Source organism: Cynocephalus volans, chromosome 7 (assembly GCF_027409185.1).
Source record: "Cynocephalus volans isolate mCynVol1 chromosome 7, mCynVol1.pri, whole genome shotgun sequence".
Lineage (NCBI taxonomy): Eukaryota > Metazoa > Chordata > Mammalia > Dermoptera > Cynocephalidae > Cynocephalus > Cynocephalus volans.
The window spans coordinates 71649326-71670125 of NC_084466.1; the positions used below are offsets into that span (position 1 = coordinate 71649326).

Here is a 20800-nt window from a genome sequence, read left to right on the forward strand (position 1 = left end):
TGGTCTGGTACAGGTTATGGACTGCTCTGCATGAAGGATCAGCTTGCCACTGTCATACAAAAATTGCATCCACAGACTCTGGAGCTATTTGGCTGGTGTTGCTTCACAGCTCCCCCAGGGCTCCCTCTGCCACTGGTGCACTCCATGTGGGCTGCTGCCTTCATACAAGGCTGCTCCTTGGGCTGGTGTTACTCTCTGTCCCCTTCCTTGTCCTTACCTGTGCTCTCCACTACTCTCCTTCTCTGATGTCTTAACGTTTATCCCACTCTCCTCAAGTTGTAGGGACATCTAGACTTAGTTTCAATGTCACTTTCAGACAACAAGAATCTTTTTGTTGTTGTTCTGGGCTTCCCAAACACACAATTACTTTAATCTTTATGAAAGTCATGCTCAGAAATATCTCTGCCTACTTCCAATTTGATAATATCCTTAACAGCATAGGATTCATATTGAAGATAGTAATAATACATCTTAGAAACAGAACTCCTAACATCTCCCTGCATACCCCAGAGAGGTCAAGAGGACCCAGTCTGTCTAGATTCAGTCTTTTTCTCCTTCCTTCTGAACCTGGTCACATTGTCCTTAGTTTTCTTAGCATCTACCATTTTGCCTCATAAAGTATTTGTAAGATACTTCTTGGCATCTTCAATTGGCAATACAGTTGGACTGAGGACATTGGCTTTCTGTCCCTGCTGCTGTTGGCCAGAAACCTGCCCTTACCCTGGCCCAGTTCAGGCTCTCAGAAATCCTGCCTGGAATCAGGTCTTATAAGGGTGTGATTTACACAACTTTTTCTAAAATCATTTAGATGACTCTGGTCTGAATTTGTAAAATCAGGATTTTGTATGTCAGAAACTGCCCAGAATGAGAGACACAATTAGAATCTTCCAGAGCACGTGTAAGCTTTATAACTTTGAGCAATGCGGTTTGCATATACTAAGATTTCAATGAAAATTTGTCCATCTGGTGTCAATCTCTACAGACAAACCTCCATCTCCATTCTAGTTGATAGTGAGCTGACTGAATTTTTTAGAATTAAACTGTTAAGTATCAATAAGACTGTAGTAAATAAAGAGTAATAATTCAGAAAATATATCAAAGAAAGTTACCATGCTGTTTGTCCATGCTCGTATGCCTAAGTTAGGAGGAAATCTCACCACAAAGCTTAGCTCTGGGACAAATGATATAGTAGGCTAGAAAAGAAATTGGCTTCATTACACGTACGTCCCCTTTCAATGATCTTCTTTGCTATTCTGCTCCCTTGCTCCTTTCCCCTGAAATGTTCGTTTCTTGTGTACTCAGTAAGCTGTTGATAAATCTTCTCCTGAGAACCTGTACTGTCTGAATTTTACTTGGAGATTCTTGAAGACTTTTTCATATGAACCTCAAAGCAACTAACTACAATGATGGAATTTCAGGTATTGTGACAGGCAGAGGGTTAGACATTTTTGCATGGAAGGACCTGTCTTGTGCCCCTTGGATTCCATCAGCAGGTGGACAAACCTGGATTTGACTTAGTGCTTGGCTCATTTCCTACAAGTAGAGTGACTTTGGTAGGTATAATAATGGCTCCTAAAAGATATCCATGTCCTAAACCCTGTAATGTATGAATGCGTTAGTTTAGATGACAAAAGGGAATTAAGATTGCAGATGGAATTAAGGTTGCTAATCAGTTGACTGTGAGATGGGAAGATTATTCTGGAGTATCTGGATGAGCTCAGTATAATCACAAGGGTCCTTTTAGGCAGAAGAAAGAGGTGGAAAGTCAGCATTAGAGAGATTTAAGGGTGCTACACTGTTGGTTTTGAAGACTGAGGAAGAGGCCACAAGAGAAGGAATACAAGCAGCCTGCAAGAGCTAGGAAAGGAAGGGAAACAGACTCTTCTCTAGAGCTTCCAGATGAACACAGCCCTGCCTATACCTTGACTTTAGCTTTGTTAGACCCATTTTGAACTTGTGACCTCTGAATTATATGACAATAAATTTGTATTGTGTTAAGTAACTAAGTTTGTGATTTTTTAAACATAGCTACAATAGGAAATTAAAACAGTAACTTTGAGCAGTTTATTTTAACTATGTGAGTCTAATGTCTTCCTAAGTAGAATAGAGATAATAGAAAACATTGACTGCTCCTGTAATGGTCAAAGGACTTGACGTGGGTGAAGTGCTGGTCACGTAGGGAGTATTCAGAACCTGTTGTTCCCCAACTCTTCCCTCCACTTGCTGGCCCACGACCAGCTGCCACCATAAGTCTTGCAATCATGCCTACACTCAGAACTGGGGGTTTGTAATTAATAATAATGTTTTTATAAATATTATAGAATTATCTCTCAAAAGAATTAGTGTAATTTTTTATAGTGAAAGAAAGAGGGAGAAACGGGTAGAATAAGAGCCATTAGTAAGTACTAAAGAAACATTGTTTACGTACAGCTTATCACTGGAGGATATAAAATGACTTCTGAGCTAGTAGATGCTCTGAATAAGCATGCCAGGAATTCCAAGTTCAAAAGATCATTATAAACCATACTTTCTTTCCATTAATAATAAAAGGAAGAAGGAATGGTAAAGGGGATTTTAGTCTCATCGCCTCCTAAAAGCAGCAATAATGCAGCTTGATTCCACTTGTTAACAGTGGAAGACACATACAGATGGGTCCAAAAATATTTTTTGCTCCTGGAGTAGGGGTGCCATAATTAGTAATGCTAATTAGACTAAAGTCACTTAATAGCTCATCTCTTGAAAAGAGATTTCTTTAAGATGTCTGTAATTTTTTAAATATAGAATATAATCATGCAGTGTAATACAAAGCAATCATTAAAAACAATATATCTATCCTCACTGATTGAGAAAGATATTCAGAACATGCAATGAAATGTGAAAGTCAGACTTCAGACCAGTATAAGTGATACCTTTTCTTTTTTAAACACATGATATGGAAAAAGACATGGCAAAGTGCTAATCGTGATTTTCACTGGTTAGTGAGATTATAATAATTTATGTTTTTTTTAATTTTGTATTTTCTAATTCTCCTACAATGAATATGTATACTCGTGTGAAAAGAAAACCTTAAATAAATCCCATTGATGAAAACTCACTGTAATAGTCTTTCACGTAGTAAATAGCAATGTTTTGGAGGAAAACATTCATATTTTTCAAGAGGAAGACTTAATCATCTTCACCTGAAAGGTCATTTTCTCAAGTGACACTTGACTCAGAACTAATATCCAGCCCTGTCTACCAATCAGTTTTAACACCCTTGACAACGGGTATTCAGTCTTGACTTGAATACTTCTAGTGACAGGAAGATTATTGTCACATGACAACTCCGTTTAATTTCAGGCAGCACTTATTAGAAAGTTTCTGCTTCATACTTAGTCAAATCATATCTTTCTCTTACTTCCAGTTATTTGTCTTGATCCCAAAGCAAGGTATTTGCGGGCATTTATAGCATAAGCTTTCTTTACCTGGATGCACAGCACTGGGAAAAATTAAAAGGGCATCTAGCTTAAATGTGTGTATACGTGCGTAAAAGTGTGTGTGTGTGCGCGCACATGTGTGTGTTGGGAGGACAAGAAAGAGAATAGATAATTCCTGAACCAACAAGGGGAAGGCAGGTGTAAGGAAAGGGGATGGGGAAGAAAGACAAAAGAAAGTCTACACCGAGAATATGCTGTACTGATGTTACAGAGCCACAAAGATCCTGGGGTACGGGAGTAGCTGGATGCAGGCTGATTAGAATTTTGCTTACGTGCTTGTCTTCAGATGATACTAGCCAAGCACACTGCACAAACTGGTAGTGGGATGGATCCCAGGAAAGCAGTAAAAGTTGGTAGTGAAGAAAAGGTAGACCTTTGTAAAGATCTTTGTCATGAGTGAGAAAAGGAAGCTTCCTTCCTTTCCAAATCATGTGGAAAAGCTCTCTTCTGGGTTTCTTAAGGATTCATTCATCCCAGTGAGGCAGGATGTAGAAGAAAAGGGCCACATGTCTGTATTATCCCCTTAAACTATTTTAAAATAAAATAAATCATTTGTCCTATTGTTTATACTCTGGGTTAAATCGATTTTTCATTTACTGTGTAACTTTGGAACTCAAAAATTCTAAGCACAAATTATTCCAAGTAAGAATTGATATTCATTTAGCACTTTACAAATCACAGCAAATTTTCATTTTCATTATTTTAATTTAAGCTTATATCAAGGTTAAATTAATTTATCTTAATGAAAAAGGCATTTTTATCCATACATGAGAAACTAGAGATTAGAAAAATTAGGGATTTTACCAAAGTTACAGATAATTAATGGCCAAGGCAGGATTCAAACTGTTCTCTGGACCCTAAGTTCTGAATTTTCTCTACAGTACCATCAATCTTGAAGTGTAAATGTCTCTAAGCCAATTAATGGGGTCATTATATACACCTTTACAGTACTATTTTGTGAAAAACAACAACAACAAAAACCTGGGTGTATTAGAAGTGATTTTGAAGCAGAGTAAATATCTAATTAGGATCTAGAAACATATCGGGTCTTTTAGACCTTTCCATAGACCACACCAGCAAGTTTTGATGTCTGAGGAACTCTAGCTTAGACAAGAAAGACCACATATATCTCCCTCTGTTTCTGGACACAGTCCGTTGAGCTCACCTGCTTTTTCTAGGGAGAGATTCTGCTTTTTACTCATTTGGCAATGGCAAAAGAATCTTCTCCGCATCTTGTCCACTTTTCCCCATGTTTTGAACTTTTTTATTTTCATGCTTAGTCACTATTTAAATCATCGCAAACTGTGATGGTATTTCTGGAGTGTGGATTTTCTTTCTTCTACTGCATTGGTTTTCCTATCTCTCATAGAAACCACTTGGCAAAATACATTCAAATAAATATGGCTTCAAAATTTTAAAGATGAGGCTGCAAAAAAAAATTGTAAAACCTATGAAAATAATTTTATTTATTTATTTATTTAGTTAGTTTATAAAATTAATTTTCTTAAGTGACAGATAAAATTGTGTATGTATTTAAGATAAAATTGTATATATTTATCATGTGCAAACTGATGTTTTGAAGTATATATATTCATTCTGGAAGAACTAAATGTAGCTAATTAACATGTATTACCACACATAATTATCGTTTTTGTGGTGAGAACACTTTATATCCACTCTCTTAGCATTTTTCAAGAGTATAATACATTATTAACTATAGTCACCATGTTGTAGAATAGATCTCTTGAACTTATTCTTCCTATCTAACTGAAATTTTGTATCCTTTGACCAATATCTCCCCAACTTCCCTCTCCCAACCTTTGACTGATCTTACAACTTTGAACATTAAGGATACAATGAAATGTTTTTGGTCAACAAATGACAACTTCACTTTCAGGAACATTTGATATTTATACATCTGATGTAGTTTTAAATGAGGAGGACACATCCCTAACTCAAGATTCTAATTTTATTTCTACCATTGACTGACATTTGGCTTTCACCCAGATATTTTCACTGAGCAAGTTCATTCATTTGAATGTATTACTGATTGGCCACTATTGTTTGCACTGCTCAGGACACAACTATGACTGTGACAAGGCCTCTTTTCCTAAAGAAGAAATCATTAAAATCACAGTTCCAACAACTCAAAGCCTTGTGGTTTATAATACATTCCATGAGAGTAGTATAAAACCAGGTTTCTTGGCAGTGACATTATTGACATTCTAGGCCCCACAGTTCTTTGTTGTAGGAGGCTGTTCCATGCATTGTGTAATGTTTAGAAGCATTTCTGGCTTCTTTACCCACTAGATACCAGTAGCATTCTATCCCTCTACTGCAAGTTGGCAAGTTAAAAGTGTCTTCAGATATTGTCAAATATCCTCTACGGGACAAAATTGCTTCCAGTTGAGAACTACTGGTATAGATACAGAGGAGAAAAAGCTTGTTTTGGGAATGAAGAAATATGACAAGGTTTCATAGAATTTAAGATGTATAAGTGGCACTTTAAAAGTAAGGAGAGTGACATGAAATTAAGCTTTTAAAAGGAGTAACGTGAATATGTGTGTTCCCTTGTGTTCTGGTAAGAAATCCATTTAAAGGAGAATACAGGTAAACAGGAGGAGATAAAAATGGAGAGACTGTTTGGGATTCTAGAATGGCTGATCTTACATGCATAAGTTAGGCTAATAAATCTGCAGCATGATCTATATCTACTGATTAGATAGGTTTTGAGCAGGTGAGAAAAATAATGATACTAAGGAAAATATATCCGTAACAATAATATACATTACAGATTCATTAGATTATATGTTTAAATTTTTTTGTCATATAGTCCTTATAACATTCCTGAGAGACTGCTACATTAGAATTATGTTTTCATTTTTACAGACGAGGAAACAGAAACTCTGGGAGGTTAATGGACTTGCCTGATGTCAGTCAGTTAATAAGTGGAAAAGCTGAGAGTTAGACCCAAGTTTTCTGAGTTTAAATCCAAGGTTCTTCCCATTAACTTACAAACGCAAAGATTTCCTTTGTGAAGCACTTTGCTTAGGAGGAATTTGAAGTTGGGAAGATAGGAGAGGGGAGATGACTTAGAAAATTTCTAGGATAATTCAGTAACTCAAAGTACGAGTGTCAACTACCAAATAAATGAAAAAGAGGGTCAAACGAGACACTGTAAATGAAGAATAACAGGTTGTGAACATTAATTAGACAGAGGATGGGAGAGAATTAAAAAATGTTTAGATGATTGAAAGAATAGATATACCATTAAAGAAATGGATATAGAATAGCATCTGATACAGCCACTTTACTATGAGAATTAAATGCTGAATCAAGTTACCTCTAGGAGTAATTCAGAATGTAATAAGATATTTTCAGACGTTTTAATATTATTGCTTAGAAGGCCGATTTTGGCACTAGTACCAGGAAAATGTTATTAACTTATTACAGAACTGGTTTCCAAATAGTGATACGCTGGAATCCCACAGGAAGTCTGTGTGTGTGAACGAGTTTGTGTGTGTGTGAGTGAGTGTGTATGCACCTGCCTGCCTTAGGTTAGATAAAAATTGAAATGTATACAAAATGCTCCTTGAATTCTAATTAATAAAAATATTAGATTATCACTATGATACTAGAAGGGGTCTATGTGGATATATTATCCTTGAGGAAGAAATAAGAATATGGCAGAACCTGTATTAAGCCATCTGGTAGATTTAAAAGAGGCTTAATTATGAATTTAGTAGTATTTGCTGCTTACAATAAGAAAACTTAAAAAAGAAAAAAAAGAAAACTTGAGATAAGTAACACTATCACCATGGATCATGCAACCACCCAACAAGACAGGATCATGTTTTTCTAGAGTATTGCAGAAGAGCCCTTAACCACATCTGCTCTGTACACCATATGCTTCCTCTGTGCTCTGTTTGCATCTAGTTCCTTTAACTCTCAGTCACATAAAGCTATGAGATAAAACACTGTATTTAAAACTGTGATCACTGTCAATACTTGTGAGTGTTAATAAGCAAATCATGGAATATTCTCTTTAATCCAGGTTTTGTAGCTTGCACGGACTCAGTTCACTTCAGTTTTTCCATAGAAAAAAAATTATTTAAAAATTCAAAAATACTTTTTAACTTTTTTGTAAATAATAAGACTATTTTTAAAAACTATCTATACATGAATGCAATAAATTTGTCTTTCGATCAATACAATGAAACTTTAGGAAAATTTTTTCTATTTAAAGGACAATCTTTTTTCTGAAATCTCAAAACCCAATTGTATATGGTGTCTATAATTCTAAAGACTCCATAATACATGGTCTTCACCACATCCACTGCATATGTTCATACACTCGATATTTAATCAGCAAGGTAAAAAATACAGACTCATAAAGATGTGTATTCCAAGAAAAAAAGTGACTTCTTTCCAGACACTTTTATTTTATCACATCATTTAGTAATCTCACTTACGTGTATTTAGAAAAATCTCAAGTATAAAATGCTTTGCTAATCCACTTTATCTCTTACAGTGTTACCTTTGTCCCAAATTAAATGAAACAGACATCAAGTGTCATTTAGTTGACTTTCTAGTTTTTCCCATGGATGTTTACTTTGACCACACACATACTGACCTGAGGTGGAGATGGGGGTGGGAAGAGAAGGTCTAGGAGTTGCCTCAGTTTGTCAAAGTGATGCAGGAAAAGGGGGAGTGAAGTGAGCCCATTAAAATGAGGGTGTAAACTCGCTCCATTCTCAATGGTGTCCAGAACATAAATTAAAAGCGTCAGTATACTAAAGTCAAAGAAATTGTAGCATCTACAAATGCTGGAATGTCTGTCTGGAAGTAAAATCGCTAAACTGGAAACATACCCAGGCATAGACACGTAGGAAGAGCAACACCATTTTATAAATAGCAAGACTAAATTAGATGTCCCCATAAAAGTCTATGCAAAGAATGATGGGAAAGTATATGTTCATATACACCTATGTGTGCTTGAAAGATATCTAAAAGTGAACACAAGCTTCTGTTTATTCTGAGTTACTTTTAACTGGTAAGACTATTCTATTTTTCTTTAGATTCTTCTCTTGACTTTTGAAGTTACTCCACATCTAACCTTAAGAGGAAATAGAAAATAACAGTTCATTCATGTTCTGCATTTATTCATGCCTTCACTGCACAGATATTTATTGACCTCCTACTAAGTGCCATGTGGTGACTAAGCACTGGACAAGGAGACACAAACATGCTTTTGCAGTTGAGAAGCTTTATTATCGCAAATGTATATAAGGAGTTCTAGTACTTAGTGGTACATTCAGGACTGGGATACTGATTGTTAAAACATCGAATGAATCTCTGTTGTTAATAGGTAAGCAGAAGATTATTTAAAATTTTGGTGGAGTCAGTATTCAAGCCCAGAAGGCTGGAAGAGCTCACATTGTTAACTAAAATATTGACCAACATATCTCATTGGTCCAGAAGTATTAAGTTCCCCCTCATCAAAACTTGCATTCCAGTGAATAATTTTTGTGACTTCATCTATAAATAGAGATATCAAATATGTAAAAGTCTCATATATTTTGTAAGACTTAGAAATAGTTTGAATGTAATTACTTTAGTTCAGGAAAAGCTGAGAGTAGATTCAGCACCATGAACAATATTATTGATGTTAAGAGCAATTTTCTACCAACTGGGGCTATAAATCACTTATTAATAGACAGTTTCAGGGTGAAATCATTAGAAGAGTCTGATATGGTATCCTGTGTCAAATCACGGTGGCCCAGGGACAGTATCCTTTAACTTGCAAAAGCTGCTTTAAATAAAATATGACATCAAAATAAAAGATTTTAAAATTATTACTATGATTTGAGAAGTGTTTTTTACTATAATGTAGCTCTTGTAAACTCTTTTATAAAACATAGGTATATAAACATATATATTCTGCTGCATAGTATTTTAACAATCTTATACATTATACTATATATGAATTATTTGTGCTGCCACTAACATCACTTGGTAAGCAATTATAGGTATGTGTGTGTGTGTGTGTACATATATTTTCACACACTCATGTGGATACATAATATTTTAACAATTGGAATAATGATTTAAATTATTATATAAATCAATATATTGTTATATAAATCAATATTTTTAATATAGCCCCTATATACACATATAAGTAGTTATGGGAACACAGAGGAGGTGATGTCTGACACTAGGGATAGGGGAGAAGGAGCCAGGGAGCAAATGTGTTGTCTAGACTGAATCTTATGCAGAGGCAGTGGGAAGGGTATTCAGGAGGTAGGAAAGGCAGGTATGCAGGAACGAGCACGGCAGGTGCAGGAATCCTAAGCAGGCATTGTGGCTGCATAGGGCAGGCCTGGCCAGTGTGCGCCTCAAAAAGAAGCATCTGAATTTTATCCTGTGCCTAACGAGAGACAATTGAGAATTGGAAAGTAATGAAATCAGATTTGCACTTTAGAAAATTAACTATGACAGCAGAAGGGAGGGAAGAATTCTTTGAAAAAGACAATTTAAAAATCACATTTGTATTTTTAGGTAACTATGGAAATAAGGTGTATCTGGATCACAGGTGAAAGCCACTAGAGACAAAGAGACCCATTAGGAAACTTGCGATAGAAGAAATTCATTCAATAGATGTTTATTGAGCATCTGTGTGTGCCAGGCACTGAGGATACGTGAATGAAAAACAGAGATCAAAATCCTGGCTTTCGTGGACCTCATACTATATGATAGTGGGGGAAATGGCTAGCATTTATGCAGCATTTACTTTGTCCAGTCATTATTTTAAACAGCGCACGTCTGATGAGTCATTTCAGATAAACCTCAATGTGTTCTAATGGAACCAATAGCCATTGAGTTACAAGTAGGAATCTGACCAACAGGAATTCTGGAAGCAGGGAAAACTGCATTTAGTAACTGAGTGAACATGGATGGAGAAACAAAATGAATCTGAGATTTAGGTAGCAAGATTAATTTTGAGAAAACAATTTCCTAAATGGTTAAAGGTAGCCTACCTTTCTTAAATTTACAGCAGGGATGCAGCGCACTTAATTTTTGGCTATTTCTGCATGAAATAAAGAAAAGCGAGAGAAGAATTCTTGGTAACACAAAATGGTTCTTTTCTGTCTCCTGTATTTCTGAAGTCTACCGACCAGTTTTACCACTTTATTTTCAATTTCTGAAGTGGCTCTCTTCAACTACGCTGTAAAACACTGTTTTCAGTGTTCTCGATTCATGTCTTTGAAAGCTACATAAGTGGAGTTAAAAGTAGCAGGGGGCACATTACCAAGATGCAGTGATTAAGCCTTTCTGTACTGAAGAATCCAGCAAAGGAATGGAGAGCAGGCACTCTGCTCTCTCGGTCCGGACTAATGCAGCCAGAGCTCTCTCGATACAAAAAGAGGAGGATTGTGTCCTGGGCTCCTTCATCAAAAGCTACGATGAAGGGTGCTATTTTTTAAGCTTAACTCAAAATTAACATGAAGAATAAAAAATAGTTCTAAATTGAAAACCAAACTATAATTATTTTCTTAATCTTTTAATTTATTTGTTCTAAGAATACTGATATTCTGCAAAAAATGAATCTTATATAAATGGTAATTAGTGTAGATAACTGATAACAATGCAATGTATCTTTTTTCTTTCTGTAGAGAAGAAAATAAATTCTTTCCAGTGGAGATTCAATTAACTTCCATCTCTCCCATGGACAAAGCCAGTTTCATATCTACTGTAAATTCATTTCAATATAACTTAACTCCATTTTAAAAAGGTAATTGGTTATAACTGAATAATTCATTCTGGAAATTTCTCCCCTAACAAAAATGTAAGAATTCTAAATGTAAACATTCTGAAGATACACTGTTTCCCTAAAATGGTATTTATTCCCTCAGTGAAAAATTGCTTATATACAGCTACTTGACAATTGATTTTTTGATTATCAGGAGCAGAAGCAGATTACTAAATTAATAATTACTAAATTAATAATTTATAATAATATTAAATTAATAATTTAATAATTACTAAATTAATAATTAAATTTACACTAACTGTTCTAAAACAGAATGATAAGAAAACCAATTTTTTTTTTCATTTATGCAAACATTTTTGCTCTTAGGAAATATTCGTTCTGAAATCAATCTACATTTCTGAAGTGAGAACTTCAGAACTCCTGTACCTGTACTTTGTGTATGTGTGTGTGTGGTTCATTCACTCATTGCTTTATCATGAAGTTGAACTTCAATAAGTTTTATGTTTCTTTATTTGCAGTCAGGATTAACTATGACATTTGTCCCTTTGAACTCACTGGGATATTTCAGAAAAACACATGGCTTTAATACTTATCATGCAGAAAGTTTGTTATTGTACCTGTTAAATAAAATTCATTTATTACCCAGTCATTATGTATAAGAACACTAGAATTGCAAGGTTTTAAAAAGCAGATTTTTTTCCTCTAGTCTCACAGGAAAATAAGATTTTACATTTTCATCCCATGAAATCAAGAAGTACGTGTTTACTAGAGGAGCAACATTCAGGTTTTAAAGAACATGTTAGCAGTGTATATACATACACAGCATTCATTTTCCAAAGACCTCCATAAAGAATTTCAAAGTATATACTCTTCTTAGTGCCTAAATTTACTAGTTTCCTCAAAGATACATTTATCTGATTACTTTTTTCTTTTTTACAGTACTCACTAAATGGGGCATCTGTCCTCTGGGGCGTCTGTAGCATTCAGAACTGAATAAACATGGGGCATTTCATCAATGTCTTCAGCCTGTTACAATTCATGAGAGTTTTGCAATCAAAACTACCCTTCAAATCTCACATTTGCCAAACCCAGATGTTTTGAAGCACTACATTTTGATGAAATCAGGTTACTATAATTAACCTTTAGGCTTATAAAATTTATACTTCCAGTCATTAAAAAGGAGAAATACAGCATGCAAACTGAGCTCAAAAGACACAGTGTGTTGTATTTCTATTATTTGACCATAGGGAAAACGACAACTTTTTTAAAAAAAATGAAAATCTTAGTTAAGCTAATTAAGAACTGTGAAATAGCTTTGAAAGCATTCTTAGCTTTTAAACTTTGCATTACAGGATTCATCACCTTTTCACCTTTTATCCCTGTGTGTTCCCCCATCTCTTCACCAAAAACAATCAGACAGTCAAACTGTACCGACAGCTGATGGAAGAAAGACAATAGAAAGGAAGAACAGAGGGAGAAGGTAGGGAGGAGAAACAAGGAAAAAAGTGGAAAGGAAAGGAGAGAGGAAGCTCCAGAAGCCCTCGGAGCAGGAGCTACAGCAGCCACAGCTACCTGCACAGTCGTTAGTGTGTGACAGGAGCGGTGCTGCATGAATGACCTTATTTCCACAAATTATCTTACTTAGTCTTCAAAAGTACCCTATTAGCTAGGTACTATGATCATCCCTACTTTACAAATAAAACCAAGGCTAAGAGAATTTCAGTCACCTGGTACATCCTCAATTATGTGAAGGGGCAAAACCAATGTTTGTTTCAGTTCTAACTCCAAAGGCTGTGCTGCTCATTGCAATGGACCGGAAGATAAGCAGGGTTAAGAGGCTGGCCTTCTGGTATACAAATTTCAAACAAGGAAGACGTCTCATAATTGATATGTTTGAAAAAACCTCTCAATTTTCATTTCCACCCTTAATTCCGTTCCATGCCCTTCTGGTCTTTTTCCATCTTAATAAACGGCACCACCATTCTCTGCTGGCCATGAAACCCCCAGTCATTCTTAGGTTCTTTTTTCCTTTATCCTATAATCCAATCCATCAGTGAGTCCTACAGATTTAGACCCAAAATTATATCAAGCATATACTCTTCTTTCTACATCACATCGGTCTTAGTGCATCAGCCCCTTGCTGTCTACCAGATTCTCTACAGCTGCAAGAGTCATCTTCTTAAAACACAAATTGGAACACGTTACTCCCTTGCTATCAAATGATTTGGTGAGTTTCCCTTTCCCTTATGAAAAAATCTAAATCACTCTCCTGGGTGTAGAACACTCTGCACCATCTGGCTCTGGTCCAGCTCTGCAGCCTGATCTCGTGCCACTCTCTGGTTAGTTCATTGAACTCCAGGCACGCTGGTGCTCTTCTGGTCATGTTGAGCACAAAAAGCTCAGTACCTTCACACGTGCTTTTCCTCCTGCCAGGAACATTTCTTCTTCCCTTCTTCCTGTGACAGCTTCACGTACCCTAAGTCTAAGCTTAAATATCACTTTTCAGAAGGCTTTCCTGATAGCTGCATCTCTATCTTGGGTTTAATTACAATCTCCAGAATGCTTGCAATGTGTCTATGTTTCATCTACTGTTTTATCCTGAAGATGGATCAAAGTTCATGACTTCTACATTCGTCATTGTTTTCCCAGATCCCAATAGGCATCTGAAACCTAGTGGGTACTCCAAAAATAGTTGTCAAATAACTCAATAAATAGATGAGTAGAAAATCTCTTTTTAACAAATAAGTTTCACCAAACAAATTCTGACACTTCTCGTACACTGCACTCTGGTTCTCTGTTGCAGTCTTATAGGTTCTGGCCAACACAGAATAATATCAATTACAACTGTGCACTTGTCCATTACACACCACCTTCTGTTCCTACCAGCCATCCAGGGCAAACTTAAACAGAGGGAATGAGATGTCACTGAATTATGAAACATATGCCACAAATAAATATTTGATTTGGGATTATGGTATTTTAATCGCCTATGAAAGATTTGCTTAGTTTTTAAAAGGTGACTATCATTTGTCTTGAGAGTAAATGTGGAATCATATTAAGTCTCTGGATATGTGCCTAATAAGGACTCATACTTACCCAAAGAATTCATGATCTAAGAAAAGAGTCCTCTGAACTTAAGCCAATAAAAATAGTACATTCATATAACATATGATTTTGAAATGAACCTAAAGAATAACAACTAATAAAATTTAGTTTATACTTTTCTATCTAAAAGTTATAACTTCTTTCATGGACACAGTACATGTACCTTAATATAGAATCATGCTTTTAAAGGCAGGGATCTGGCATAGAAAGAACCTGAGGACTTGAACTATTCTGAACTGCTCAATGAAAAAAGAAAGGCTTATAAACATGTAGCCATAGCAGCCAACACCCGTTCCCGGGATTTGTGTTCTAGTAGATCTTGTGTTCTCTTACAGATTATAAATATTTGTATCAGTGCCTGACATGACTTCACCATCTTATTATAACTCCCTAAGGCATAATATCTTTCCTCTGGTTCTCATGTCACTAGCAATTAATTTTATTGCCAAGAATGCTTGCTTTTTAGTCTAAGCTGAATATGTCTGTATAATCTTTTAATGCTTGTCCTTGGCCCTCATTTCTCTACTTACTGTACTTATTTATATTTTTCCAGCTCTTGCTTTAAATTCAAGCTAATTATTAGTAATTACTTTGCCTTAAACCCTGAAGTTATTGGTCACCTTCAAAGAAAAATGTCTGCTTCTCCCATCTAGAAAGAAGAGCTCACAGTGGTCTCTTTGTGTTTGAGTATTCAATTGTTACATATGGAATAAAAATTCAAAAACTTCGACCTTAACTGACATTTCATATACAGAGTTGACACTGCAGCTTCTACTACGACAGGATGCTATTTATATCTCAGTAGCGTATGAATTAAGGATCTTGGCAGATGGGAAATTAGGCACCAAAAGGCATAATCAAAGACAACAGCAAAAAATGTCTGGCTGTGGACCAGATACACTGTCAGTGCAGGTATTATGTCTGCTGCCCCGATTTTAATGCCAAAACCAACAGGCAGGACTCACTAAGACAGCCCATGCCATGTGAAGGTTCAAGTGAGAAGGCAGAAAACTGGTTTCCATACAGAAGAAAAAAGGAAGGCTCCTCCTATTCAGTACATCAAGCCAGGTGATCACATGCCCATCTTATACCCATCAAGAAACATCTTGGATCTGATGCTGAGGCCTTGACACTTAAAACAAAAAAACAAACATACTAACTTACACATTGACTTTTTAATCAGGATGGAGATTCTTTATGCTAACATGTGGTAACATTGTCTCATATCACACCAGGAAGAAAACTGGGGTAACTAAATATACTTATGGAAGTGGTGCTTCCTTTAAAATTTCAGTGACTTATAGAAAATTTCTATGCATTTTTAAATTTTAAATTGTATAATTGTTTATCTACTTACCATACTGACTTTTTTTTTTTTTTCTGAAAAGAATTCTTTAGGAATGATATGAGCTCCGGACTGTTACTGTGAATTACTATGAATCGCTTCAATCTTAAGTATATTTCACCAGAGATTTCAAAGGAATTTTCAAATAGTTGGTTTCATGTGTTTAAAAATGTGAAAGCTTTACTAAAAATCTTTCCTGGTGCCACAGGGATTTGAATTGATGCTAGGATAAGAAAATCTTCTAAAGGAATGCAAAGGGTCCACTGGGACTTGTTTATAGGAGCTTTTCTTAGAATACTATTTAATTGATCCTTATATAAAAAGAGAGTTTTCCCCCCTCCCAATTATCTGTTCACTCATTTGAATATTTGTTAAGTATTTACCATGTGCTCAACCCTGAGTAGGCACTGAGCTACACAGATTAGTGATATATATATATATATATATACAGACACATATATATATATGGAGGTCTTCATATTAACAACTAATCATAACACTGCATTCTTGCTGTAAATAAAGTTAGGGACAGAAGCACAAAGAAAGGTGTGACTAACTTTGTCATAATGTTGGAGCAACTTTGGAGAGGAAATGACATTTGAGCTGGGTGTTGAAGGCTGATTAAGAGTCATTAGGGGTGAGGGTGGGACATACCTGGAATAGTTATGTGAGACCAGCTTTCACATCAAAATAAAGAACTACAAGAATTCCTTGAGAGAAAACTAAAAAGGGACCAAAAAAACACTTTCATGTTAGAATACCTTAAGGAAAAATTACATACAGTTGAATGCTAAGAAGGAATCAGACCAAAAATACGTTCAACTATGAAAGGGATAAAAGAATATATGCTTTCTTTCCCCCGCCATGAAATTCTGGAGTACTAGATCTGGAATCAGAATTCAAAGAGGCAATCATCAAAGGAGTACATATTTCCCAAAGACGAAAATGAAAAATGGGGCCCTGCCACTTTTTCAGCAAACCCAAAAATAAACCCAGTCTCTTCAGCGAGTCATTCTTCATTTAATATTTTGAAATGTGATACTGCATAATGTTTTTCAAAGTTTGAATACAGACCAAAGTTTTAAAGTAAATGCTATCATTTCACCCAGTTAAGGAATGTGCAAAATAGAATAGACTCTGTGTGTGTGTGTGTGTGTGTGTGTGTGTGTGTGTAAATGGGAGAAAAAAGCAAAATGTTAAAAAAAAGTTCAGTTTATAATGTCTTAGAATAATTGTAACCATTGGATTTTGGACTTTTTTGTAATAAAAAAAGATACTTTTGCTTATTAAGATTTATTCAGTCATTCTACTAAGAGATAAACAAGGTATCTTGAACCAATAATTTGGTCCTTAAATACTTATATACTACAAAGTTTTGGATTATTTCCAGGTCGCACTCTAAAGTTTACTAACAGTAGAATTTCCCCTTTCAGCAGTAAGATTCAACAAGCGATTATTTTTATATAAGTTGGGTTCTTAAAGCCCTGTTTCATGCTAGGATTCCTTTTATCAATATTTAGAATACTAAACTATGATTTGGTTACTCTAAAAATGAAGGCATTAACTTTATTAAATCTCTTATTTATAGTAGAAATTAAGTAGTTGAACGCAAGTTAACACTTCTTTGCCTCTTTGACACACATCCAATAGATGTCATTTTTCAGAGCTGTGATCATGTTGTGTCCAAATATATTTTAAACAAATGCTATTTAATTCTTCAAAAAATCTAAAGATTAAACATGCAATCTTTTTGAGATAGATGACATAAAAGTGTGTCTTTAAAAAAAAATCATAAGGAAACAGAAGACTGAGTCTGGATCATTTCTCTGCTCTTTCTTTCCTCTCTCACACGTGCCCTCACTTCCTGTGTTCTGTTAACATAACGCATGTACTTGGTGAAGTTCTTTTGCTCCTCATGCGAGCATACAAGAACAAAAACATCTTTATGATCAATCTAGACATGGCCAGTTTTCTCCCAGCCTACAGGGTTAGGAAGAGAAGTGGTCAGGAGCTGAAAAAGTATTAGTGGCAATTGGTTTGGAGGGAACAATGAAATAATTATGCCAGGACTCTTAGATCACAAGTCATATCCCAGTCTTGGCAGTACTCTTCAGACTTTGCCAAGGAAAATTTTTAGCTCTATTGGTCACAAAATCCTCCAAACTAAGAAAATCATTAGACATGCTGAGATTGGTGAGATAAAACAGACATTTGTTTAGCACTGGTTTCTTGGTGAATGCAACACATTATCCACCAGCATTAGTCCACAGAGGGTGCATATGCAAATTGGAAAAAGGCACCCCCTCTGCACAGACACACCAGGGTGGGCACATGGCTGTGTATGCAGCTGGGGCTGGATCTCAACATCGTCTTGTCACCTATAGCAGACCACCTCACACAGGGCCTAATCTGAACAACTGGACATGGAGATCGTATTCATATAGATCTATCTCTTTTGTGCTTTGCAAATCATAAGACAAAAATAAAATAACTAGAACACATATTAATAGTCATTATAGAAGAGGATTGTGTCAGCTTGAGACTGTAGAATTTTCTACAGCAAATACCAAATTGACTCAATATAAATCCAGGTGAGCATAAAATTATAGTTGATAAAAATTCCTAATAATAATGTGTCAAATAATAATCAAGAAAAGTCCCTCTCCTTGTTTTCACTGCCAGGAGACTGGACCACTTACCACCATCTTCAACTGCAAAATGGAATATATCACTTGTAGCATTAGCCCCTTCTCTTAAGACATAGCATATTTTCATGTCATCAATGTCAGCTAGAAAATAACCAAAAAACAATATGATTAATTACTAGAGCAAAATTGATGACTCATTACTTAGGGTAAATCCTATTAGCTATTACTTTTCTTATCATGTTTAGAGCCCCTTCTCCTCTTAAGGGAAACAGTGCTATCTTATTTCTCAGATCTCTAAGTCCCTTGATTTCAGCTGTCCCATGGAAATCTGATCATTACACACATAAACAGAGAGCAAGAGTTAGGTTATAATAATAGCAAGGTGTTGCCCCTCCCAGTGGCATTTGCATGTTCATGCACCAAAGAAGTGACTATCTAAATATGGAATGTTAAACACCATGACAGGTGGAAAGGAAGATATTTTGAGGGATGGCATATTTCCTGGCACTCTTGAAATCACATTCTTTGTCTCCCTGTAGGACTGGCCATCAGAAGAAAGAGGCTTTGTCCACTCTGGCTTAGTTTTCTTGCCTTATGTGGCATAGCAGGTTGTTTTTAAACTCCACAAAATAAGAAAGAAAAAATCAAGAAAATACTTTTTAAAAGTTGCACAGATTGAAATAATTATCATGACTCTGTATCAGAGAGAACTTAGAACAACAACAACAACAAATCTAATGAAAGTGAAAATCTTTATTCATAGCAGAAAGTTATACCACCTCAGAAATGTTCCTTATGTTGATTCCTATTCTATCAAATTCATTGCATAGATTCGTTTTTATTATTAAGACAGAATTGTTAAAATTTATTCATCCACTTAACCAGTACCTCTCCTTGATGATGCCACAGAGACGAGATAATAAAAAAATATCATTCTGTTCTGTGATACTCACAGTAGATCATTATTTGATCTGAGTCATCAGGGAGTCTCTAAGGCTACATGAAATCAAGACCACAGCTAAAAATTGTTTCAACAATGGTGTGTAATATTTATTTACCTACTGTGTGTTCTGTGGCTTTTACATCTCCTAAAAGCTCTACCAAGTTCATGCTATGGAGTTCAAAGGCATTATATATAAGACAATGACTTTATGAAAGAATAATCTCAAGTGAGGCGGGGTATTAGGCTCAGCAAATTACTCCATGAATTTCCATAGCTCCACTTTACAGATGTCAACTGTGTGCTCTACCCTGGCTCATACAGTTTTGAAAGGTGACTCACTTACAACAAGGAACACCTGGGAAGGGCAAAATCTGGTTTTATAGTTAATGGTACCTTCTTGCTAAAACAGGTACTAGGAGGTGAAATAAGTCCAAAATGTTTTGTTCTCCCACAGCATTTTCTTTCTCTGTTGTAATCTCCCATATTTCTATATATGGCTATGATTTTTAGTAGTTTGAAAACTTCTGGGATTTTTTTTTTCCATCTTCACTCCCCAGAGTGCTTGGCTCGGGGTCTTATAATCCATAAAGACTCCAATGTTTCTTATTTTAAAATGCAAGTGCCAAGTGGGCTGGTAGACCACACTTGCATCTCTACCTCTGCATATATGATGCTTCTGTAGAGTAGGGGGTGAAGCTCCTGCACAGCTCTTTGCCTGTTTACTCTTAACTTTTATAACCTTCACTTTGTCAGTAAGGAATCAAGTGAACTCTGCTGACAGCACATCCGACCACAGGGACAACAACCTCTGGCCTTGAGGGGAAAACCCTTTCCAATGCTCCCGTCCCTTCTTAAATTTTATAAGAAAATCTAAAGGCTTTAGTAGGACTGTTTATTAGTCCCAAGAACTGTGTCAATGTTTTCTTAAGCAAAAAATATAGTATTTAGGAATTAGTTTCATTGAAATAAATCACCACATTGAAACTGATTTTTAAGAACTTTTTTCTTTAAGGTAAAGAGAACTGAATGCAATTATATGACACTTCAAGTGGCAAATTTCCCCTCCAAGTCTGGGCATGCAATATTGATTAGCTGGAGCATACTAATACCCTTTTCATTTTCCTTATAACTTGTTAATAATTCCTGGTTCAAAAAAGAGACATTTTAAAAATCTCAAATAAGTAAAGACTTTGATCATAATGCTGTTATTCTACAGGTACCTCTTAAAATAACATAAACATATTATAAATATATAGAAACATTAGCTTTCTTAAGGCACACAAGAATTAGTAAGATAACCTAATAGCCAAAATGTTATCTTCTTTGAGCAAATATTTAAAAATTAAGTAGATTTGCTTTTGATTGTTAAACATGCATTAAATTTGTTTCAGTTTATCTACACAATTTTCCATTTTTTTTTTTTCCTTTTTAAAAAAAAATTCAAAGTCCATTGACATGCCTGGTAACTACACCTAGTTCAAACTCTTTGGAGAAATTTCTGCTCTCCTG

General features: G+C 35.5%; 1 protein-coding gene across 1 annotated transcript in view; it reads right to left on the minus strand.

Moving 5' to 3' along the window:
• Nucleotides 1–20800, minus strand: part of FREM2 (FRAS1 related extracellular matrix 2) — a 186520-nt gene that overhangs the window by 157722 nt on the left and 7998 nt on the right. Inside the window, exon 2 of the mRNA XM_063101477.1 lies at nucleotides 18400–18489. Within this exon, the coding sequence (XP_062957547.1) occupies nucleotides 18400–18489 (90 nt within the window). The remainder of the gene's footprint in view (nucleotides 1–18399; nucleotides 18490–20800) is intronic.